The 25,945-nt window shown below is 43.0% G+C and overlaps 1 protein-coding gene across 9 annotated transcripts in view; it reads right to left on the bottom strand.

Annotated features, from left to right (window-relative positions):
* Window positions 1-2,736: 2,736 nt before the first annotated feature.
* Window positions 2,737-25,945, bottom strand: part of TANC2 (tetratricopeptide repeat, ankyrin repeat and coiled-coil containing 2) — a 389,807-nt gene continuing 366,598 nt past the window's right edge. For 4 of the 9 annotated variants that reach the window (XM_044744785.2, XM_044744790.2, XM_044744791.2 and 1 more), the window contains 9 exons: window positions 21,381-21,514; window positions 20,326-20,449; window positions 16,005-16,180; window positions 15,559-15,691; window positions 14,968-14,997; window positions 14,041-14,132; window positions 11,949-12,095; window positions 9,408-9,508; window positions 2,737-7,820 (listed from right to left, as the gene is read on the bottom strand). In XM_044744785.2, coding sequence (XP_044600720.1) covers window positions 5,861-7,820; window positions 9,408-9,508; window positions 11,949-12,095; window positions 14,041-14,132; window positions 14,968-14,997; window positions 15,559-15,691; window positions 16,005-16,180; window positions 20,326-20,449; window positions 21,381-21,514 — 2,897 coding nt within the window. In that variant the 3' untranslated portion in view covers window positions 2,737-5,860. The remainder of the gene's footprint in view (window positions 7,821-9,407; window positions 9,509-11,948; window positions 12,096-14,040; window positions 14,133-14,967; window positions 14,998-15,558; window positions 15,692-16,004; window positions 16,181-20,325; window positions 20,450-21,380; window positions 21,515-25,945) is intronic. The other 5 variants (XM_044744786.2, XM_070483443.1, XM_044744789.2 and 2 more) reach the window with 3 other exon arrangements.

The raw sequence follows: 25,945 nt of genomic DNA, 5'->3' as shown, positions 1-25,945 counted from the left end.
CTTTTCACATCTATCTCACACAGCTCACATGTACAGACAATAAAACTGCTCAAGCAAGTACAGCAAAGGAAAATGTCTTTCCTTATACACAGGGGGCTAGATGCCTCTGAGTGTGGGACATCCCCACTGCACGAGTTCACAACTGTGTGGTGTTCAATATATCAGGATAGAGAACAAACATGCGTTGGATAATATACTGTACAGAGAAAGTCCTTTACATCTGAGTTATAGAAAACCTAAAGGAAAACTAAGTGCATTAAAGCTTTTTCCAGCAAGTGTCTTGAAAGGACAGCAAAGAGGAGGAAGAATCGAAATCATATTAGTACAAATCACTCTTTAATTGTAGACTGTACATGTCTATACTGATTAAAATCATCTTGGGTTTGGAGGAGACAGAACAGAGACAAAGATGCTGTGCTAGATGGAAAGGAGGCCATGCCTGAGAATGGCACCTGCCCTGAGCCTGACAAGGAACTGGCCCCACTCAGCAGGAATCAGCCAAAGGAAAAAAAAAAAAAAACAAAAAAACAGACCAGAACAGGAAGTGTTAACTTACAAGATTTCCAAAATAACCTGTGAATGAAGTAGAGATCTGGAGCCGGCATTTCTAACCCTTTTTTTCCAGTAAGTTGGTACACAATAAGGCAGGTACATTCAAGTACTGAATTTTCCAGAATTAACCCTCTGTCTGGTCCTGGGGACTGAAGAGATGACTTGAGTCCCCCTAACCAGATGTTCTGGTTAGTGATTAGGTGAGAGAAAAATCCAGCCAGCAAGAGCTACAAAAACAAAGCAGCTAAGCTCCTTCCTTTCCACAGAGTACGTTTGTCTGAAAAACGACAGCGATGCTGGCCTGCGTCTACATGCTTCCAGCAAAAACCTGACAGGTCAGCTTAATGGAGATATCACAGAGTCAGCAGGAAGAAATGAGATGATATGGGTGAGGAAACATGAAAGTAACACTTGATTTTTGGTGTCCAATTATGCATTCATTTGGTACTGACTTTCAAAGCTCTGACTGTGGCCACTACATGGCCACAAGCATCTCAGGGTGGTTCAGCTGCTGTGAGGCATTGGACACCGAAATGCAGGTTACCAACACTTCAGCCCTTGAGTGGTCTGTGTTACAAAAGGAGTTGATGAAGACCCAGTGATTATTCAAGTAGCTCTGCACAGTGGCTCCACCAGCCCCATTGTGCTTGTGTCCAGACCCCCAGCCAGCCACCTTTTCTCGGGAGCAGCCAGAGCTGAGTTCAAGGCATTGCATGGTGAAGGTTTCCATGACACGTCTTTGTAGGTAGCTCTTACCCCTAAGCCCTTTGTGTTCATTGTTGTTAGTCATGGTAGATGGTCACTCTGGAATTCCTGGAGGAAAAGGAGAAAAGGCCACACCTCCCAGTGCTCATACAACAGGGCAGCAGACGCCTCCGTGTGGAAACAGCAGCAGGCTGCCTTTGCAGGTTAGCTTCTTGAGTAGTGGGCAGCCCAACAACAGACAGGCAGGGCAGGCGAGGCAGGGACAAGGGTGGGCACATCCTACCCTCTGGGGGAGCCTGTTCCATTTTGTGGCAAAGATTCAGGGAGCAACTGGTTTTGTCCAAGGCATTTCTGCAGTAGAAAAAGAACTATCTTTGAATCAAACCATCCAACTGTGACACATCTGGAGTTATAAAAGTTGGAGGCCAAGAGGAACTGAGAGGGGTGCTCACGGGGAAGAAAGGGATCCTCTACATACCCATCCATCCACTGGAGAAGGGAGTTCTAGGCAACCTTCTCCCAGCCTCCACCTGGCTGAAGGTCCAAAGCACGTAGTGTTCAAAGAGCTTATCTTGCCACAGCTTGGACGTGCGTGTGAAGCCCCCTTTCCGGCCTTTGTTCCCTCCTTCCTGAGCCCTCTGAGCCCATGGGCCTGCCTGCTGCCCTGCAAGTGGCTCCTCCAGGGCAGATGCTGCCATTCTTTGCTACCAGACACGCCTGGTGCAGAGCCACAGTGACACCTCGTGGTAAAGCATGGTGAAGCAAGGTGACATCCACATAACCCACTTACGTGACTAAAATCTAAGGAAAATACTTATGGATATTAACTTAGATACTGATTGATTTTTTCTATTGGGTACATCTCTGGAATATAAAAATACCAATATTTAGAGAGGGGTTCATAAACTACTATACAATATAAGGACTGAGAATACCTTTCTCTAAGCTGTTCTGTTTACAATAATTTAGGAAAAGTGTTTAGTAATCCAGGCTTAACTAAATTAGCAAACTTGTATCTCTGGACAATGACCTGGGGTACTGTACATGATTCTAATTAGTGGAATTTTCCTGAGCCTTCAAGTTTAAGTTAAACACATCTAAAAAGAGGGGCACATGGGAGGGGAACAAGAAGGGTTGTGCTCTATTAACTGGGGACTTTAATAGTGCACATCTGCAGCCCGGACAAGATACAACAGCAGATACAAAATGGTCTCCATTTTGTCCATGCCAAATTCTCATGTTACACAGGTTTTCCCTTTACTTTGTAAATAAACATTAATTTTTAATTGTTAATTGTGTGCCTTACTGATCCAGTAAATAAAGTAACCATGTCTCAGGAGTCCCTAAGAAAATTGCTGGAAAAGCACTTTAAAATCACTGCAAATATTTTTTGTATTTAAAAATTCTTAATCTTTTTGATGCTTATATACAACAGTTATTTTTTTGTGCTATAAATGTTGTGATCCACTGCTTGATTTCTTTCCTTTTTTTTCTTGAAAAATACACTAAAAGACAAGAGCGGTTTTGCTATTTTCTAATGAAGACATTACTCACACTTAAATATCCAGTATTTATCAGAGTTACAAATTCAAACAGTAAAGTGCACCCATTTATAGACATGATGTGATGGAAATCCATTAGTGCAAGAATTCTGGGCAAACGGAACGTACAATTTGGTGAGAAACCTGTAAGCTGAAGTTTGTCACCACTGTCTCCATTTCAGGGTGATGTGAATTGGGTGGGTGGAACTTACCAGTTTCATTTGAAAAATTTCCCCCACCTGAAGCCAGACATCGACTCAGCAAGTGCTGCTGGGGACGGGGTGTCTCTAAGATACAGTACTAAGATCATCCCATGGCAGTGAAGTAGCAAAACAGGGCTCAGGCAGTCCACTGACAAGGAAGAGCTCTGTCTCCTGCCCCAGTAAGGTTCAGTTGGCATTTTCTAGTCAAAAGCAACTGGCGCCCAGTAGTGATATTCACTCCCTCTTACAATGGCTAAAAAAGAACTGCGTTTTGACTGTTGACATTTAGGTGTTTTGCCCAATAAGGCATAGACTCTAAATCTCCTGTTTGTCCTGGAAAACTGAAAGAAACCCTGGGGAAAAGTGGCATTAGTGGCTATTTGTAAAACTACAGAACCTGCTCAGCCACCTACATAAGTGAGCACAGGTGGTATGTGTGGTGTTCCAAATAAGCAGGAGCACTTTTCTAATAGACACTGAGAAATTTTTCAAAATGTAGCAGCAGCTCCTCAGTGAGAGGTGGTTAAGAGGGGATAAGATGGGGGCCAGCCCCACGGCTGAGTGGTTAAGTTCGCGTGCTCCACTTCTGTGGCCCAGGGTTCGCTGGTTCGGATCCTGGGCGCAGACCTAGCACTGCTCATCAAGCCATGCTGTGGCGGCGTCCCACATAGAGGAACTCGAATGACTTACAACTAGGATATACTGCTATGTCCTGGGGCTTTGGGGAGAAAAACAAAAAGAGGAAGATTGGCAACAGATGTTAGCTCAGGGTCAATCTTCCTCACCAAAAAAAAAAAAAAAAAAAGGAAAAGGAAAAGAAAAAAAAGGGGATAAGATACAAAGAGCTCAACAGGGCTGAGACCTGGACAGAAAGAGCTGAGAGGCTGCTGGGCTCCTGGCTGTAGGCTGATGCTAGAGCTGTACATTCCATCTTCCTGTTGAGACAAAGAGAGAGGAAAGAAGAGAAGAGACACCGATGTCCACCCTGGTCTAGTTGAGTAGGACATAGTCCTTAAGCATCAGAGAGAGTGGCAAGAGTCTGGGTCTTGAGTTAGCACAGCTGTTTGCTTCTAGCACAGAGAGACAGATCCTGGCCCATTTCAGGCTTGGGGTCCCTCTATTTGGCAAGATCTAAATTAGTAATGTTTCTGATCTTAGTTTCATGCTCCCCATTGTTGTAAATATACTTTCAGAAGATACTATTATAAGCAGGTCTGGTCACATATGGATTTTTATTCAGGAAAGTGCCCTTCCTGTAAGTCCTTTACTAACAAGAGCAGAATGATTCCTAATAACAAATAACTAATTCTCTTTTGTTTAGTTTTAGTTGTTTAGTTTGTTAAATTTTGAGAGCTGATGTGGTCAGTACCAGGCCTGTGCTAAGGCTTTGGTTTCCGTGTTCTTGCTGTCCATCTCATGCTGGCCTCAGTCACTCAAAGGACAGGTTAGCAAATGACCTCAGGACATAGATGTGTGGAGGGTGACCGGATCAGAACACTTGCTGTCTATCTCATGTGCCCCCACCCACGGCTGAAGAGGTCTTTTTTACCCTGAAATATTTTGTTGTGTCTGGTTTTCAAATATCACTCCACAAACACTCCTACCTAGAAAGATAAAAGAAGAAACAATTCTTGTAATAATAGATAATGAAACTATAGATCTCGAAATGGAATAGACAACACCTGGCACGGAATGCAATGGCCCTGGGTGCAAACCCTGGGAATAAGTCTTACAGTTCCATGAGAATTCAATTTGCTTCTCAAAGAACCAGTTTCTTCACTATACCACCCTGATTTAAAAAAAGAGGGCCAGTAGAACAAAATCTGGCTTTTAGGCAAAGATCTAACTAACAGGATTATTGCATCAGTCAACCTTCAGGAAGAGTTTGCTTTTGGTGGAACACGATGCTCAGTGACGTATCAGGACCTAAAAAGTAGATTCTTCCAAGACAGACTTTTTACAGCCTTTCACTGCAAATCCACAACAGTTTTTCTTTCTTTCTCTCTCTTTCTATATATTTATTTCCCACCCAGCCATGGAAAATCAGTAGCTTTTAATGATTAATTTGGTTAAAAATCTAAAGAATAACTCTCAGTGAATTATTTAAAAATATCCATGATTCTCATCCAATTTCCTTGGCTGACTGAAATATTTAAAGGGCTGCTTGTTTTCTAAATGTTCCTAAAATGCCTTTTGGGAAATCAATGTAGTAATATTTCAAATAATTATATTGTTTTTTTCCTTCCAATTTAACAGACTTATTTCTTCTCTTCCTCCTTGATCCTTTTACCATCACAGGAAGACCAGCAATAATTTAAATGAACATTCTAGACCTGATGACTGCAGGGAGCTGGCGGTCCAGGGGAGGAGACCATGGCACAAGAATGCACTGGGGGCTGGCTATTTGGATAACACTGGTTAAGAATGCAAAGGCAAAGGGGCGTTATACTCTTTCTAAAGTTCCTAGAAGAAAACGAACAAGAACATCTTACTTTTGTAAAAAAGGAGAGACATTTACACAACAAGAACATCAGTGAAAGCGATTGTCTCCTGGAAAAAGCTGACCAGTGTGTCTGATCTCCCTGGGTTAAAGCACATGGCACAACAATCTCCTCGTTGGCATCTGAAGGAGGGAGAGAGCATGTGGCTGGGGCACAGACAAGAAAACTGAAGTCCTGGCTCACTGGAGGCCAGCTTCCCAGTCGGCTGCATGCAAAGGATTTCAGCATGTGGGCGGCCACCTCTGAACACCACACAGAAACTACATGAGAAATTAAGCCAGAGAACTACCTCAAATGTGGAAACCAAGCCTGAAAATGTGCAGTGAAAACATTTGGGTCTCACTCCAACAAACGTCTTTTAAACATTAGACTCCACAAATGGTCTCTTTGGTTTGATAGGGGATGTCTGCCCTTGTCGAGAGTCCCGGGACAACTGCCTGTACAGGTTGTCCTGGTATGCCTGAGCCACAGGGAGGGTCCGAGCCACCTTCACGTCGGGATATGAGGAGGCCTGGCTGACTCTCTCCAAGAGGTCTCCACGGGACCCATTAGCCAGCATCCCATGTGGGCTGTAATAATCGTCCTCCAGCAAATGGCCATTCTGTGCATTGTTGGTTTTGTTATAAAAGGCAATGTTGCTGATGGATGATGGTGGACTGAAGGACTCAGGCTGAGGCAGGTTGCCTGGAGATGTGGGACTGAGAACGGTATCCACTGATGACACTGCCCAGGTCCGATTTTGCTGGTGAAGGTGGGGGTACTGTTGAGTCCGGGCTGTTTTATCTATGATCCCCATGAATGGTGTGGTCCTGGATCGGGTGGGCTCACTGGGGTAACCTCCCTGAGTGGGAGACACTGGTGACAGCTCATCACATGACCTATCATAAGCAGGTTTTAGTGGGATCTCCATTTGCTGAATCGAGGAAGATGGCCGGAAGGTAGGAGTTAGGTTGGAGGCAGATGAGATACTATTGCTAGATGGAGAGAAGCGAAGGCCTACGCTTTGGGAGTGCAGCAGTGGCCTGGGAGTTGGTGGGTGAGGTTTGATTTCATTAGGGTTGACACTAATAGGTCTTCTGATTAAATGTGACACATCAGGGGAACCTAGCTGGCTAGAGGAACGCTCCAGATCTAGTTTTGAGTGACAGACTGGGTAATAGGATGCGGACTGGCTACGTCCAATCTGTGGTGTCTGGCTGTATCTTACACCACCTCGATAGGCTGACGAAGGTCGCTGTGGAAGGTCTTCTTTGGTCAACCCTCCATGCTGACAGATGGCACCTGCACTTAGGCTGGCCTGGACATGCTGCACAGGTCTGCCATCCCCTACAATCCCCCCAATTGACCCTTGATAAACCAACCGGCTCTGAGTCACTCCTATGTCCCCTTGTGAAGACTGGTATTTACTAGCCATTGAATGGGCTACTTGGCCATAGGCCCCTGTGGAGATGACAGTGCTTGAATGAACTGCTGAGCTGGGCTGGTTGCTTCTTACAATCTGCGCCTTGGCAGGCTGCAGCCTGAGCCCTTGCTGGGGAACTGCCACAGGAAGCTGAGGCATCTGGTAGGGTCGCTGGGCCATTTTGGATAATGGAGATTTTGGTCTGCCAGGAAGCTGACTAACATTTGTTTCTTGCTGATAGCGTACGGGTGAACCAGACTGGGATCTGTAGACATTCATGCTTTCAGCTGGAGGGCTGGCCCGATACTGAGGGCCTCTACGGAGAGGGGAAGGGGGAGGGCTTGGGTACTCTTTGCCCTGCCCTCCCACAGGAGGGGGGCTGAAGCGGTAAGATCCACCCTGATGAGCGGGGGAAGTGTGTGGTGGGCTAGGTCTGTAATGAGAGTTCTGGTGAGTTGGAGAAAGAGCAGGTGAGGTGGACTGATAGCCCTGTCTAGTGGGAGAACCTACAGAACTACTGGACCGGAAGTCAAAAACTTGATGAGAGCCTAGAGGTGAGCTAGAGATGTAGGCTGAGTCACGATGGGCTGGAGAAGAGGGTGGGCTCTGGATTATTGGGAGCCCCTGACTGGGCCGAGCCTCCGTCTGGAGGCCAACGGAAACATTTTCAACATCCTGTTCCAGGTACTCCTCCTCAAATATATCTTGAACAGAGTATATATCTTCATGCTGAGGTTCAGGTTCTGTTTCTTCTGGTAATTGCTCCTGAGGCTGCTGCTGTGGTGGCTGCTGCTGCTGCTGCTGCATCTGTCTACACTCTTCCTCCACTCTCATCAGAAGTCTCTGGATCTCACGGTTGTTTGGACATAGCTTGATGGCCTCGTTCAGGTCCTCTAAGGCTGCTGCAAACTGTCTGCTTGACAAAATGTAAACACAGGAACTGGAATTATTCTGAATCAACAGGAATCACCAAGAGTTGAGAACATGGGCACTATTTCAGAGAACTGTGGCAGCATCTGTGGGAGTCTGGGGGGTTTTGGTTTCATTTGATTTGTAAGGAAGGAAATAGGTAGGCTGTCATTCTAGAAGAGTCTAGAATGATTCCCTAGCCCATTCAGCCTCCATCTTCCTTCTGGCCTCTCTGGGATTAGTGGAGAAATGTCTCCATTTTGTCAGTCCAGCCAGGCCCTTCAGGAAGATTCTCTTAGTGCCCAAATGCACACCAGGCAGTATGAGGTTGGGTGGGGTTGTCATTTACAGGGTCACTGTCAATTAGCTTAAGCACAAAACTGTAACTACAATATTTAAAAATCTTGCTGATCCAGCAGAATTTTTTCTTTATATTCTTGATATTTTGGCTCCAATTTTCAGGCCTGTTCCATCCTAGGCAAGAGCCCTGTCCTCTGCCCTCTCTACCCCTCGCCCCACAGCCCTGTTGCTCCTCCATTCCACTACATCAAAGCTCGGCAGGTAGTAGGCTTGCTGACTAGGCATCTCAGATTCTAATTTACAAATGAAGACATGAACTGTCAGAGGTATTCCCATTCTCTCTATTAATGTTGCCCAGAAAAGGGGCACTTGGCCTTGTAGGGAAGGAATAATCCAGGGGTAAAGAGAACTTGATAGTCAAGCTTCTATAAGAACTTTGGTACCCCAGCTAGTTCAGACTAATATCACTAACCCCATCATCACTAGACTCAATCTTGGTTTGATTTTCAGGACCATATGCCCCCTGGTCACAGGAGTGAACCTGAAGCAGTTCTTTCCCATGCAGAGCTTGGGAGAAGGGTGGGGTGCTGGGCAGGAGGCATCAAGGACAGTGGCAAGTTATCCAAAGATCACTGGTGGCAGGTTCTAGGTCTTTCTGGAGAGTCTCCTGCCCATTGGCCAAACCACAGCAGATGGGCAGGAGGGATGGAGTTTCTCCTGGGCCCGCTCAATCCTGGCAGCAGCACCTCCTGTTTCCATGAGGGTGTGGTATGGTGTTGGGAGGAAGTTTAGGTGAGAAGGAGGTTTGATGCCACCAGATTTGAGGAGACCCTAGAAGGAAGACTAAATAATCCAGGGATTCCCCCAAAGGCGTATAGGAAAAGAGGAGCCCGTGATGTAAGTGACCCATCCTACTATTCCCTCTAAAAGGGTCGGGAGGATGTTTTGTTAAGTGACCTCCTCTTAAGCCACTGGTGTCTCTTTATGTTACCTACTTTGGGGGTTAAAAAGTGACTGAGATATGGCAGAAGTTTCTTGGAAGAAGGTGCCATTCTCCAACAATGAAAAGACAGTTTTCTCACAAAGTCAAATTGTCTAGATCTCCATTGCCCCGCAGATTTGCCGATCTTAAGCTGAGTACTGTGCTATGCAAACCATCCCCAAAGCTTGGCCCTAAGAGTCCTTAGGGATAGACATATTTGGGTACAAATGCCCCAGGATGGCCTACATTGCCTTGGCCAGATTTTCAGAAAAGAGACCTCTTGCTTTTCACCCTCTCTCTCTCTCTCCTCACCTGCTGCTGCGTTTTGCCCTTGCTCTTGCATAGTAAGCTTCATAAGATTTCGGTTTCAGCTCCAGGGCCTTAGTAGCAAATTCCTCCGCCATTCCAAAATCCTGTCATTACAATAGGTGTGCAAATGAGTCATTGAAGAGATATGAAAAATAGACAACTTGGGAATAAAACAGATATATGTACATTTCTTTGACATTTATGGATGGAACCCTTGGGATTCTTGACATGCCTGGCATGGCTCTAGCCATGTGGCCCAGACAGAAAGTTCCTTCTGCCTTTGCCCTGTGTGGCCCTACAACCATTCATGGGAATTTATCTGCCCAGAAGTATTAAAATACTTTTGATTTTCCCTCTTTCTGCCTGTCTAACAAAGTTATTTCTAGCCCAGAAGCCAAATGTTAACGCAATGAAGCTCTTGAAGTTGGAAACCTGAACTCCTGTTACACACATGTGTATGAGGCAAACACACACATCTGCTGTACCCATTATTCCTTGGCTTTCTAAGGAATGAATGAAATCCATGAGGATGGGGTTTGTGTAAAGGAGAACTGACTGACTCTGGAGACAGATGGAGTAGGGACGTCAGACAGACATGGGTTCAACTCTAGGGTCTGCTTCATAATCACTCAGGGGCGTATTCTATGTTTTCTCATCCATACCTACTTCACAGGTAGGATCAAGAGAGCAATAAAGCATCTGAAAGCCCCATACACAGTTCCTGGCACATAGTAGATACTCAATAAATGGTAGTTTCCTTCCTATTTCACAGAGGCTTCTCTGGCCTGTTCCTTCTCTTAACTGGTTCCTTACTTAGGAAACATTTAAAATAAAAATAAATAAATAAAACAAGAGAGAACCCTGGCTGTGACTGGGGTCTGTGCTGTCACCTCATCTCTTGATCACTGAGGCTCCCTGGAGGAACATGGTCTCATCTGTCCCCATTCTGAGAACCCCTGGGAACAGGGATCAGGAGAACAAAGCCATAGTTTTTAAGACACCCTTACATACTAAACTAAAAAGGAAGGGTTTTCTGATCCTTTAATGCCACACGAAGTCATAGTACAGCACAGCAGCCTCTGGTTACACTTGTGATTCCTAAGGCAGAAAAGAGGCCTTAGGCAGAACAAAGGTCCTGGAGCACAGGTATAAATGAAAAAAAAAATTAATGGGCAATTTTCTCCTGAAGAAGACAGACTTCAAGTGCTTAGTACTTCAAAGGAGGTGATGAACTGTTTCTGAACAAATGTGGAGCTAGAGAGAAAGCAGTCTATCCTATAGGCTCATCTTCTATCTCTACTGGGTTTCCAACCTTACCCTTTAATTTTTTCTTTTGGGATAATCATTATTTCTGGGAAGTTTAGAATATTTTTAAGAAGTGGATTATTTGCTAGGCAAAAAAGAAGCCAGCAGGTTGACAGCAGCTCCTGAACTTTTTGTCTTATTCTCACTAGCTGGTGTTAAAGGAGGCCTGTGGTGCTGTTTATTCTGTTTCAAGTAAGCACCTCACTGCCTTCCCCTAAGGCATTCCCTTCTCATGGGAAACTCTACCACACCCTCACTCTCCTTAACACCCGCAGTAACTCTGCCTCTTAGGGCCATAACTGTGTCCTCCAAGGTACCTAAGTCTATATCAGGGCTCTTTTCATTGTCAGGTTTTAGATGGATGATATGAAGGTCATATACACAAATAATCTTTCTGGAATTGACAGCAGATCTCGTGCCACTGAGGCAGAAATCTCACTTCTGTACAGCTGAGTTCTTTATTGATCTCATTCCTTTTTGGCTTGGATTATATCTATCTCCTGAGGAACTGTGAGACCTCAGGCTGGTGGATGTCAGAGATTCCTGAAATGATCTTAGCTATTCCCAGTATCTGAGATAAGAGTCCTTGGCCCAGGAGTGTCTGCATGTCAAGGTTGCTGAGGGCATCAGAGACTGAATCTGCAAGGCAGGCAAGAAGGACCAAGGACTACTTGGGAGATACAAAAGGACCAGGAAGAATTCTAAGATTCCCTCTGCGACAAGAAGAGACATGGCATGCTTTAACAAAAAGATGAGGAAAGAAGTGAAAAGTTCAAGATTAGCCTTAGAAATTATACCTTGAAGTCCATGGTCCTGAGCCCTCTTTCCAGCCCTTCCTTAAAGGACTAGGGGGTCTACCAGAAAGGAAGGGAATAACTAAAATTCATATCTAATTGCAGCTGGAATTCTAATGACAACTGCTCTCACATTTCCCCGAAGACCAGAAAACTGACTTCGGGGTAGGGGAGGATGATAATGGCATTCCAATCACTTTCAGTGGGAATCATGAAAATTCAGAAAGCTACAAAGTACCCACAGCATTAACTTTTTTTACAGTTTGAGACAAGGATTGTACTTAGACTTGATTTCTTTCAAATTGCAAATGTCAGTGCTCTGTGAAGGACAACCAAGTTCCAAATGGGGCAGAGGAGGATTTCAGGGGCCTGGTGAAAGCTAGTGAGTGACATGAACTGTCAACTTCTAGGATTGCAGAAAGGAGTTGGGATGAGAGGGACTTACGTTCATTTTCCTGCGGCACCGTGAGAGGTTGAGGAGAAGAGACACCTTTAGCTCCCGGAAGGTTTTCAAGTCCTCACCAAACCCTTCTCTAGGGAATTTCTTCAGAGCATACTGGTAGCGCTGGGCCGCTTCCTTTACTTTACCTTTCTGATGGGAGTACAAGATGGCAAAACACACAGTTGGTCTGCTGAGCAGCTGAGGAAGTCTGTTCCCACTCCCTTCCTCCTCTCAGTTACTACTAAGGGCTAGCTCTCCCAAACACCAGCCTAAGGAGTAGGTCTGGCTCTGACGGTGAGAGCAGAAGGGTCCAGTCTTTTCCACAGGAACCTCACCGGGCAGGAAGGCAATGTTGCAGGGGATACCCAAGATACAACCCAGAGAAACAAAGCCTTGGCATGTGAAAGGCCCAGGATGCCAGTGTCCCAACTGGATTCCCGAAGGACTGACCTTGCTGATTTCAAAGGAGCTTTTTCCAGACCTGATTTCCCTGGCACACGTAGTATTTCCTAGCCCCAAACACTCCAAAGTTATTGCTACGGCCTTAATTTTGGCTTGTCTGGAAAACTCTTCCTGTTTGACATTCCACCTTGTCAGTCTTCTAGAAGAGGCCATTTTCTTTCCCACAAAAAAATGTGAGTGCTAAAACAATCTACCTATTGCTTCCCTAATCTCATGGCATAAAGTAAAATCAATCAGTTTTCTTCCTGTTTTTGGAAAAGGCCTGGGGTAGGGTGGTAGCAGAGGAGTGAAGTTTAGAATTTGTGATTCCATCTGACTACGTAGGAGGGATTTCCCAAGATGAAGTAAATCTATGACCAACCTAGGGACCTGGTCACAGGGACCTTGAACTTTTCTTACACTTTCTATCTGAAAATCTATAAGCTGAGCTCAGAATGATGCAGAAGGTAGTATCTCTCATTCCTTTAGCTGATCTGTATCCTCTCCATACCTTCTGTAGAGCGGCAACTCCACTAAGGAGCCCCATCTTTATTTTCTCTTTAGCATCTTTCATTAAGGAGAGATTTGGAGTCTTCCAAGGTAGAATTCTGGGTGGGAAGAGGAGTAGCTCTGCTTATTCTCATTAGGAGGTAGGACTCCCTGTCTTGGAATATCAGAAATTATGTTATAATCAGGGCTTAGATTCTTGAGAGCAATGCTATTCTCAAGTTCATATATATGACAGCTAGAGTCACGAGGCCCTTCTTTGAAGTCATGTGAAATCGTGGTTAGGTCAGCACACAAGCTTCCTAGAAGCCTAAGAGTCCTAGATTATCACAACTCTCGCTCAGAGTTCTCAGGAAATACAACTCTGCTCCTAGGAACTCTGTATACTCCTTACAGAAGGGGGGAATAATGTGATTCACAAACATTTCCTCATCTTTGGGCCTGGGGATGTCTCAGTGACACCCACTGCCAAAAGCTGTGTTGGATTTGTATTTAGTTTTAGGAGAAGAAGATTCAGCTAATCTTAGAGGGTAACTGACATGGAATGTTCTTAAGGGGCTTCCCATAGGTCATGGGAGTTTGTGTTAGGGTATGGAGCCTCCAGCTTGAACTGTGAGTACAAAAAAAACTCCATACTTTTTCAGGTTGCTGTCATTCACTGAATGACTTCAAGCAAATCTTATAATTGTTATTTGTCTCGGTTTCCTTATCTTACTCAGAGACGCTGATAAACTATTATTACTACAGACTTTTTGATTTGTGTATATATTAAATAAGAAAGCTAAGATCAAGGCCTCTTTTGCATCTACTGGAATCCCTATCTGTACCACATAATTTTACTTTTACTTGTCCCATGAATTTCTCACCTAGCAGATTCCAAGTAGAATCTATGTAACTGCCTATTAATGATCAGGTAAAACTAGGTCTTTAGGTTGATCAGCTGTACACATGAGTAGGCTACTCTTTCTCCCTTGTTGAGAAGGCAAAAACCCAGGATTCATTTATGCATCCATCATTGAGGGATGGCATTCTCTCTTTTTAAAGGGCCTCTAGAACCAAGGATGAGAACGTCAAGACTTGGTAGACTCTACATGTAGAAAACAGTCAGTGGCTATTTTTAGGAAACTTTGTTCTCCTCTCCTCTCACCTTGTAAAACATGTCCCCCTCTTCCATCAGCTTGCTCAAGAGGATGATCATGATGTCTGGTTTGGAGGTGGCCATCGCCCATGTGGCTGGACCTGTAGTGTACAGGATGCATGATGGGTAAAAAACTCATACAATGTAAGGGTGGTAGGAAGCTAGGTGAAAAAAACATCCTGGGGGAATTTCTGCTGAGAGAACAACTTGCTCCACAACAATTTCCTCATCTTTTAGACCTGGGAGTATCTTAAGGACTCCCACTGCCAAGAAGCTGCATTGGATTTGTATTCACCTTAAAATAAGAATATCTGAACTGTCTGAGCTTGCACACAGAAGGGCAGCAAAGTGTGCATGTTGTATTTTGGCAGGCAATGGCTTAGTTTGGAGTTATTTTAAATAAGGAAATTGGGAGAAATGGTTTACATTAAATGTCACCATACGATTTAAAAAAATCTAAAAAGGGTAATTTATTTTAGAATTTGGGACTGAAAACGCACAGCTGTTTAGTCTCTTAATTTTTAAATATGTACTTTGCAGAAGGGAAATCATTAAAGACTCCAAAGGCTCCTTTAATTTCTAAGTATCGAATAGGACTCCCTGGGATTTGCTTTGAACCAGGAGCACAGTTCCAATGACAAACAGACGTGAAACAAGCCAACATTATTGAGGACTACTTTACCCACAAAGAGAAAGAAAAGGTTAAATTGATTAGTTTACAGATGCCTGAATTATTTACCAACTAAGCTTTTCAGGGTTAGTTATCAAAAGTTCAAGTTATTCTCTACAACAGTCGTTAAAACAAATCTTCTTTTAAGGTGAAGTAAATTAAAAGATTAGAGGTGTAGGGAACTCATGCAGGCTAAATCAAAGAGGAGAAGGCAAAGCTGACCAAGCTATCAGACCACGCCTGATGCTGACAGCGGTGAAATATACCTCGTGGGCGACTCGGTAACGTCTGACAACCTTCAAAGAAAGGAGAAAACAAAAAGTTGTAGGAGAGGAAAAAAAAAATGGATGAAGGTGAAAAAAAAAAAAAAAAAAAGAAGGAAAAAGCAGCAGTGAGAGGCAGGCAGCAAAAAGCCAGCGTATCAGCCAACCCTTGTCTACCGCTCTGTGGGATGGGGGAGCAGATGGGACAGCAGCAGCAGGGGCTTGAGAGTCTGAAGCACATACAGAGCAAGGGAAAGCAAAGGCTCACGGCAGTGCAGGGATCCAGGATGCTCATAGGGTGGGCCTGGTACAGAGGCATTACCACTAAGATGTACTTAAGGTCACAGCAGCCTCCTGGCTAAGGCTACTAGGGGCATGGCAGCTAACTATGTGATTTTGGACACAAGGTATTGTAGACCGTGGCTCAGATGGTACTTTCTCTGGGCCAAGAGCCTTTCTGTTTACTTGGACAATAACTGGGCCAGGGCAGAGGGGAAACTATATACACACACACCAAACACCCCAGGCAGTCAGACCACTGGACCAGTCTGGCCCCTGGGCACAGATGGCCAGCACCTTTTTCCTTTCTCCTACCTATCTTGGCTCCTTTCTTCAGAAGAGTGACAACAACAGAAGTGTTCCGGCACCCCACTGCCCTATCCAAAGGGCGCATTCCACTGTAGTCAACATGCTCAATCATGGCCCCATGATCCACCAGGAACTGGACCTAGGACATACATCAAGCAGAGCAGTTAACACAAGTACAATGGCCCAGCACTTCTCCACTGAGGGCTCTGGCTGCTGCCTGACCTTTATTCAACTGCTGGTCTGAACCAGGCTGCGTAGCCATGGTATTTCAGGCCATGTCTATATTTTTGGTCTTCAATAGTGTTTTGAATATTCCTGCCTTTAGCAAGTATAGATCCGAGAACTTTATATCATGAATAATCAACATGTTATTCAACCCTCAATCCCAGAGAACATTACGGATGGAGAACCTTCCCTATCCCTACCATGAGGGTTGGTTTAAAGGCACTCACCACCTCAGCATCACCATAGAAAGCTGCCAGATCCAGTGGGGTGCGGCCATTCTTGTCGGCATGGTCTGTGGCAGCTCCGTTATCCACTAGAGAACGAACTACTGAAAGATGACCCTTCAAACAAGCCCAGCTGAGGGCTGTCAATCCTTCTTTGTCCATTAGAGCAATGGAGGCACCTAGAAGAGCAAGTATAACACAGGGCTGAGGAAACATGAAAACCAGGAAAATTGGGGCTGGCCCCTGGCCAAGTGGTTAAGTTTGTGCACTCTGCTTTGGCGGCCCAGGGTTCATCAGTTTGGATCCTGGGCGCAGACCTACACACTGCTCATCAAGCTATGCTGTGGCGGCATTCCACATAGAGGAACTAGAATGACTTACAACTAGGATATACAACTATGTACTAGGGCTTTGGGGAGAAAAAGAAAAGAGGAAGATTGGCAACAGATGTTAGCTCAGGGTCAATCTTCCTCACCAAAAAAGCACATCTTTAAAGAGGCTAAAAAATCTTTGGGAAAAAAAAGCACGTCAGAATTGTATTAAGCATTAAAAAAAAAACCACGAAAATTCACAACAGGAAGGAAGGCTGGTACTTAAGGTGGACACTCTGCTGAAGCACAGCTTTTGTCTCTGGTATGTGAGTTATGTTTCAAAAAAACTGCTAAAAAAATGGATCCTACAAGCTATCACTAGAAGAGAGTCCAGTTGTTTTACTGGGTATTCCAGGTCATGCACAATCTATCCCCAAGCTTACTCTCTATCTTTAAGTTTCATTACTCCACTATGAGAATCCTCTACTTTGGCCAAATGGATGTGCTCATTGCCTCCAGAATCTCCCATAAATATTCCCGTATCCCCATTTTTGGTTGTGTTGTTTCCATGTGTGGAATACCTTTTCTTTCCCCACGACTTGCCTCATTTCTACCCATTCTCTAAAACTATCTCAAATTCCCCTGGTCTCCACGAAGCTTCTCCCGGTTCACTACTAGTTCATCTTCAATCTGCTTAACATGTGTCACCTTATTCTGTTATTAATCTTTTGTATGAATCTTACTTGCATGTAATAAACTCTCAATGAATGTTTTCTGAACTCAGCGAAAGTCTTTCATTTATAATAGTATAAATTCCTTGAGAGATTCTTATAAAATAGGAGCTCAGCACATGTTTATCATTGATTATAGTACCAGGCCACTTTCTCCCTCCCTAGAATGTGAGGGAAAAGGACTCATGGGAAGAGACTGAGCCCAGGCCACAAAGGAGAGTGGAGTTTACAGCTACTGCACCTGGATTGGGGCCTATTACTTCTCATTTATTCTCCTGCAATGGCTTCTAATTGATCTTCCTGGTCCTCTATAATTCCTTCATCAAATCTACTATTCACACTACCGCCAGAGTGATTTTTTCTTCTAAAGCACAACTCTGGCATCAATTCTCTTTTTAAAAATGTTGAAAGACTCCCATTACCTTCAGAATTTAAACTCTTTTAATCTGTTCCATTTCAACTTTTTTCTACATACATTTCCAACTTTATTTCCCAGCAGTCCTCACGTATACTTCACTAGACAACTCACATATTTCTCCAAACCTGTTGTGTACTGTTCCTCCTCCTTGACCTTTCATTTACATTATTTTCCCTCCCTAAATATAGAACATTTCTCTTATTCAAATTTCAAAGTATGTCCTATTCTAACTCAAAAACCTTTATCAGAGCACTTAGGATTCTCTGCTTTTTAAGGTAGTTATTTACCTTTGTTTCATCCCTTCCCTGTCAGATTATAGACCCTTTAAGGGCACAGATTATAGCGTTTCATTTAAAAAAGAAATTACTCCCAGTTCCTAGCATAGAGTTCTGAAAATAATGTAGGCTAAGTAAATGCCTGTAGAATTTGTTGACTTAGCGATTTAATTGTGAAAAAAATGAAATAATACAAAGACCAGAATGTCTGCAGTGGTAAGGGAGAACAAAATTCTGGCCTCTGTGCCTGATGAGCTTCTACTGGCATGTGGCAGACACTCTGCAGCTATCTAAAGGTTATCAGTGGCTGAAGAGGTCCTGCCTTTTCCAGGGACTCCAGTTGTTCTGGGACATTTAACCCCTGCCATATCTTATCTCAAGAATCTAGGCACAACCTCTTTTCTCCCCCAACCCCCTTCTAGCAGACGTGAGAATAGATATCATGAAACTAGACTCGTTTGGTGGCTCGTATTGGGGAAGCAAGAACCACTCTGCACACCAGGAGAGCAGGTCTCTGATTCCGACCCACCCTTCTGAGTCTGATACAAATCTTATGAGTTGTGGAAACAAATCTTCTTTGGAGGATATGGCTAAAGATCCAGTAAGTCTCTAACCTGCAGTTTGAAATCTCAGAAGAAACCTCATCTTCTTCCTAACTCAATTACCCTTAGCTACTCTGGCCTGGGCATGATTCTTCAGGAGGCTGGTTTCCTTGAAGTGTATGTGCTTGTGGATATAATTACAGACACACCTTATTTTGCTTTGCTTTATTGTGCTTCACAGGTACTAAGTTGTTTTACAAGATCCTTCACCAGCAAAAAGATTATGACTTGCTGAAGGCTCAGATGATGGTTAGCATTTTTTAAGCAATAAAATATATATACATATTTTTTGAGGAAGATTAGCCCTGAGCTAACATCCACTGTCAATCCTCCTCTTTTTGCTGAGGAAGATTAGCCCTGCGCTAACATCTGTGCCCATCGTCCTCTATTTTATATGTGGGATGCCTACCACAGCATGGCTTGATAAGCAGTGTGTAGGTCTGCACCAGGGATTCGAACTGGTGAAGCCCAGGTTGACCAAGCGGAGTGTGAGAATTTAACCACTACACCGCTGGGCTTGCCCCATCAACAAAATATTTTTTTTAAAAGATTTTATTTTTTCCTTTTTCTCCCCAAAGCCCCCCAGCACATAGTTGTATATTCTTCATTGTGGGTCCTTCTAATTGTGGCATGTAGGACGCTGCCTCAGCGTGGCTTGATGAGCAGTGCCATGTCTGCGCCCAGGATTCGAACCAACAAAACACTGGGCCGCCTGCAGCAGAGCGCGCAAACTTAACCACTTGGCCACGGGGCCAGCCCCTCAATAAAATATTTTAAAATTAAAGTATGTATATATATTTTTAGACTTAATGCTATTGCACACAACAGACTACAGTATAGTGTAAACAGAGCTTTTTTTTTTTCTTTTAGAAAGATTAGCCCTGAGCTAACATCTGCCACCAATCCTCCTCTTTTTGCTGAGGAAGATTATCCCTGAGCTAACATCTGCACCCATCTTCCTCTATTTTATATGTGGGATGCCTGCCATGCGTGGCTTGATAAGTGATGCATAGGTCTGCGCCTGGGATCTAAACCAGTGAACCCCAGGCTGCTGAAGTGGAGCGTGTGAACTTAACCTCTATGCCACTGGGCCAGCCCCCTGAATATAACTTTCGTATGCACTGGGAAACCAAAACATTTGTGTGACTCCCTTTATTTCCCTTTATTGCAGTGGTCTGGCAGTGAACCTGCAATATATCTGAGGTATGCGTGCATAGATGTTTAGGTCCAGTTTACTAACAGGGATGGCTATTTGGAATGGAGTGATCAAGGCTGGCCACACTATCTCCTGCTTCATGTAAACGCTCAAGCTCCACTAGATGGTACTGCAGAGCCACCAGTGATTTGAGCTTTTCTATTGTAGAGGCCCACCATCACTTACCACTGTTTTGCATAGATGATTGAGGTCACAGTAATCAAAAGGAGCCTGAAATGCTTTTGATGGCGGTATGACAACGATCTCCTTTAATTTATTTCCCATTTAGAGGGAATATGTGAATGTTGGTAAATGTCAAAAGGGATTTATTACAACAGGAGGATAATAATATCCTGATTCCTCAAATAGGGTCCCATTGTTAACAACTTTCTTACCCTTCGTTTGCCTCCTTAGGATACAAGAAAAATATTAGTTGCACAGGCTTACAAAAGAATTGATGAAGTTAAAGTCAAAATAAAGTCCCTGGAAGATGAACATTTATTGAGTGTACATTAAAAAATCAGTTTGGAGATTACCTATTTGAATTAAAGAGTTCAGAATATGTTAATTTGATAAGGATACCAAAAACCCCTTAAGCCATAAAGAAATAGAGAATGTCAGAGTTAGAAGGGTCCCCTGTATATGAGAGGAGAGGAGATGGACTTTCATTTCCTAACCAACTAGATTAATAATATCTATCCTTAACACCTCTTGGAATCCATCACTGGAAATCATGAGTTTCTTGGGTTATTATGGGCACTGACCATTCAGTTCTGGCATCCCAGGACTGACCTTGTGCAAGCAGAAAGTCCACAGTTCCTAGATGGCCTTCGGAAGCAGCCATCATCAGGGGAGTACGGCCCTGCTTGTCCGCCATGTTGACATCAGCTCCATGGGTGAGTAAAAGATCAACAATCTGTAAGTGCAGAGAAACAGGTATCAATTAGCCAGGAAGAGCTGCTAAGTAGACACATGCATGCTGTCCCTACACTGTGTGAATGCCCACTGCTGTACAGGTGAGTCCCCTCTACATGTGACTTTCCACTGCAAGAACCCCTTCTAGTGCCTGCACAGTCCTAGTACCATGTGATTTGATCTCTTGATTCTCTTAGGGACAGCCAAATGAGAAGAATTCAACTCTGAATGTTTTACGTAGCCACTAAGTAAAAAAGAATTTAAGATAACAAAGGCCAAGATGTAGACTAAACAATCCCATAATGAAAGCCCCAACAGAAGTCAATACCTATGTCAGTGTCATTTTATTAATCTCTAGGAGTTGCAAATGTGCCTGCAGTGAATATTTACGATAGAACTGAATATAATCATGTGCTCTCATAACTCTTTTGCACGGTTTGGCTTCTAGAGCCTTTCTTCTACTCAAATACTTCCAAAGATTATTACTGATATGCTTTCCATTCCACCATAAGTGTATAAATTAGCATTTATTCAGAATCCAAATATCTGGAAAGGTCACATAACTTGAATTTACATACACCACATTTTCTGTTACCAAGTCTGAGAGACCTGCAAGTAAGTGGTTAGATCTGTTGAGATATGAACCTTCCAGAGAACCTGCGGATACTATGAAATGTGATAAAGAGGTTACTTCATGATCAGGCCAAAAGTAGCTAATCTTTCTATAAAATATAGATGATGATGATGATTTTGAATGTTAACTTTCTGACATATTCTCAATTAACCAGAATATTAATAACAAAGGCCAAGTCCTCACACCTGATGACTGCTGGGTAACCCAAACTTTGTGAATTTTTTTTGCTCTCTGCTTCAGAAGTTCCCACTTAGAACTCACCCCTGCCTGAGGGACTGGAAATAGGTACCCTGCTTACCTGCCAGTGGCCCTGGCGAACAGTGCTGAATAGGGGCACTGCCCCTCGGCGGTTTGGCTGGGCCACTGCTGCCCCTTGTTCCAAGAGCAGACGACACACCTCCAGTTTGCCCCTTCCGGCTGCAGCTGTCAGGGCTAAGGGCAGAGAACACAGACTGAGGACAGGTGGTTTTTGCCCTCTCCAGCCCTCATGTTAAGCACAGCACTATGTCTGTGTTTGATTAATATAACTGCTACTTTATCTCCAAGAATAATGATTTTATCTACTTTTGCCATGAAGGAAATTTTTAAAGAAAAATAATGAATAAAGTCACATTTAAATGAGCTTACAATATATAGAGACAATTATAATAACAAATTTATTGAAAAATCACCTTTGATTGAACTCACTTGGTTTCATTTTTCCTACCCAGACTGTCTTGTCTGCTTTTCACCAACCTCTTTTTTGGTACCTCTTCCTAGCTACCAACCTTTTACTGGTCTCTGCATGGGTGGAATGCAGAAAGAAAGGCCTTTGCAGGGTAAGCTCTTTTTAGAATGAACTAGGAAACACCTCTGGCCAACCTCCACTCCCAAGACCTTAAATTCCAAGAATCAGGAATCACAGTCTAAGGGCCTTGGGGCCAGTTTTCATTCTTTTTCTTCATTAGTTTCTAGACAGAAGTTTCTAGTACATTTGCAACTATTTTTATACTACAGTCAGAATTGTTCAAGGTTAGTCTTAAAGATGGGAGAAGAGGAGTGACAAAGGTTCTTTTCTTCTGAATATAAAATAATGGAGTCATAGATAAAAAACAGCTATAGTTAAAACATTCTTCTTTTTGCTCTACTGTCCACTGTTTACGAGCTTTGCTGCAGTGGAGAGTGAGTGCCAATTTCATCCTCTGAGTATCATTTCAATAGTAGTAAGAAGAATTTAGAGATATACTTTCTACTAAGTCTGTATGTGAACAAATATGTATTTGTCTCATTTAACCAGGGGATCTCAAACGCATAGGGTGTGTTTTAAAAATGGATGAAGGTAGGGAGGATGGTAAACACTGTTAGAAGATGGCAGGAGTATGTTTTCAAAGAAAGAGGATAAACTTTTTTTCCGAACAGACTTGGAAACTTGATGTGGCAGTTAGCAAGTCCTTCCTTTATTATGGCCACCTACTCCAATGGCACATCAGAAAAGGATATTTGGTAGATGCAGATATTTCAGTTTGCAAATGTTGGTATCTAGTCAGGGAAGCAATTGAAATTCCAATCAAATGGTCACTTGTAATTTTTTTCATGTAGGTGCAAATTATGACATTTTGTCTGCAGGCTTAGTCAAATTTATCCACAACTGACTCATATGCAAAACCAAAACTACCTGTAATTTCCACTAAGATAAACTTTCAACTAATCTTTTCCTTCCTCAAGGATAAGAAGGGCTTATGAAGGAGAATGTGACAATTTTAGAAGATATATTCACTCTTAAACTAGACGTATCTACGCCTTGTCTTATGTGTATTTTCAGTTATATTTTTGACCTTTTGTGTGTTTGTGTGTGTGTGAAGAAGATTAGCTCTGAGCTAACATCTGTTGCCAATCTCCCTCCATTTTATGCAGGATGCTGCCACAGTGTGGCTTGACGAGTGGTGCTAGGTCCGTGTGGGGGATCTGAACCTGCAAACCCTGGGCCACTGAAGCACAGCACGCAAATCTAACCACTATACCACCAGGCCAGCCCCTGAACTCTTAACAGTGGCATTTCTCTCCTATTCCTTACAGAAGTGCAGAGGCTTGGTCCTATCTGAGATGAGGGTCATTTCCAAGCCCTGAATGGATGAGTACAGGTATTGACGGGTATGATTATTTACTTGACAAAGAAGCTTTGTCTCTTGTTCTTTCAATCAAAGTTATCTTTCCTCTTTTTCAAGTTCATATTTCTAAAATTTCAGAAAAAAAAAAAACCCTTTAGTTCTTGGGTCAGAACACAAGAGTAGCTTAAGAACTTGGCTGGAAATCATCACACTGTACACCTTGAACTTACACAATGTTATATGTCAATTATATCTCAGTAAAGCTGGGGAAAAAAAAGAATTTGACTGGGTTAGACGCTCAGTAGGAACCATAAGAATCATCTTGTTGATACATAAAACAAATGATTTGGATCTAACTCCCATGTTCCGATCCCATTTAAAGTAGCTGTTAGGTGATAAGGTGATAATGTCCTATGTATGAGGGGGAGGGGGGCGTAAATACATTCTTTTTCACAAAAGAATTTATAGCGCCCTGGAAAACACACACAGTATTTCAGAATCAAGCCTCTAACCCATGATTCCAGTTCATTGCACACAGCTGAAAATTCTCAACCAGTGCTGATCTTGAAAGTTAAACTTATACTGTCTACTCTAACCTGGAGTTGTATTGCTCTGGCTGGCCCATTCCAACCCACTGGATAACACATTTATATGAGAGAGAATGTTCCATTTGGCCTTTTTCTTTGTTTCTATCATCTCTGTTGCTTAGGTTATGACGTAATTTGGCAGGAAGCTCCAGCTGATAGCTGGACATGGTCATTAACACAGCTGGCCAATTTCATCTTAGAACTACAGAACTATGTAAAATGGGATCTGTACTTTCCAAAATCCAAGAGCAAGGAGTTGCTTTGGCTGGATCTTGTATGTCTTATCAAAAACTGTTAAAACCTTTTGAAAGAAAGAAGATTAAGGTAAAGCCAGTTCTGTAAAACAACAAACTGATTTTTAGAGCAAACACAGCAGTTTGGAGCCCAATCTCTTCCTGAGAGACCAGTGACAGAATTTGTTCCCTAGCTTGTCCGCATCTGATGAGATTATCTGACATCAACGGTCCTTTTTCAAAGGGAAACATCTAAAGAGTTTGAAGAGGCAGACAGGATGCAGCTCAGAGTTAGGGAAATAGCCAAAGTCTGCTTGGATGGAATGCAGACACTAAAGAGAACGCAGCGAAGCAAATGGTCCTTTTGCTTATCTATTTTCAACCTTGAAAGAGTACAGTACAGACAGGTCACGTAAGACCAATGGGAGGGAGGTGGTTGGGGAGACATAAACTGAGCACTGCTATCCAAAACAACATTAATTAGGTAAACATTTATTGAGCTATTTGTCAGACACTGTCTTTGCTCTCAAGAACTCATGGTTGAGTAAGGATAACAGACAAATAAAGAAATACAATACTATACAGTGTGATGAGCATAACAGCGATAAGTCCATGGAAGTTGTATGGGGTTTCACAGAGGAATAAGTGCCTGAGAAGGTCTCCAGGAAGAGATGACAATCTGAGCTAGGTGCGGAAGGAAAAACAGGAGACTTACAGGCATGTAAGGACATGGGGGAGGCATGCTAGTTAGGAAGAGCATGTATAAAGGCAGTGAGGTGGGAAACAGCATGTTTATTGCTATAGAGTTACTGGAGACGACAGGCAACAGATGAGGCTGGAGATCAGGACTGGTCTTTTTATGATACATTAAATAACTTCATGCTACAGGTGGTCAATGAAGCAGGAAAGCAACATGAACAGATTGTGGTTCAGAAAAATCACTTTGGCTGAAGTCTGGGAGATGAATCACAAAAGAGTGAGGTTAGAGACAAGATCAGCTGGGAGGTAGTTGCAATAATCTAGGTAAAAGATGATGAGGGCATGAATTAAGGGTATCTTGCTTATTTTGTGAGCTCTCGCTTCTTTGGGGTCATGGAATGGCTCAGGTAAGAGCTGATAGAAGCTTTTAATGCTGGTTCTGGTCTGTGCCCATAAGACAAAGGAGAGGAGGGAGTGGTGAACAATCTTGTCACCTTAATTGCTTTTCTTCTGAGTTGTTCTATAAGAAGTCTGTGAAAACCCTGTGGGACAGGAGGGGTCAGTCAGATGGTGAAAGCTGGATGTAGGAAGATGTTATCTGGAAGGATAAAGAGGCTGCAAAAGGAGGACAAAGGCAACTAGGACATTCTAGTGATCTGCTTTTAGAAAATCTGATAGAGAAAAATTACATCTCAATTCATATTTCACTATATGCTAAGAGATATTTCATTGATTCTAAGACACACTTTTTTCCTTCACATTTTAACACCTCTGAAATCAGGATGCATCTTACAATTGATGTGATAATAAAGAATTGTGTCAGTTTAATAGGCAGAGGATTTTTTTGTAGTGGCACATAAAATAATGGTTATATAGTTTCTTATAGTTAGTGGTATCTTAGATTTGATATAGTAAGTGATGCAGATTATTGAAAACATCATGACCATCATATTTTCCATAGGTAAAAATTTAGGCCAGGGTTGTAGCTATGAGACCCTAACCACCTGCAAGTCATAGACCTTCATTCACTATATAAGGGAAACATACATAAGATTTTGTCATTGGAGGAAACATGACAGTTCAATGAGTCATTATAAATTTTAAATGATTATGTGCTATAAGTTAGAAAGAAACATGTATACTTAGTAAATCCACCATTATAAATAGAAAAGCAACCCATAGTCTATTTTATACTAGTGGTGAGTTGTAGGGACATTTTTACATAGCAAAGACATTATTTTCCAGTTTTTCTGAAGT

This window comes from Equus asinus, chromosome 13, assembly GCF_041296235.1.
Source record: "Equus asinus isolate D_3611 breed Donkey chromosome 13, EquAss-T2T_v2, whole genome shotgun sequence".
NCBI classification, from domain to species: Eukaryota; Metazoa; Chordata; class Mammalia; order Perissodactyla; family Equidae; genus Equus; species Equus asinus.
Note: the sequence above shows the minus strand (reverse complement) of the source record. Positions and strands in the feature narration are given on the sequence as shown.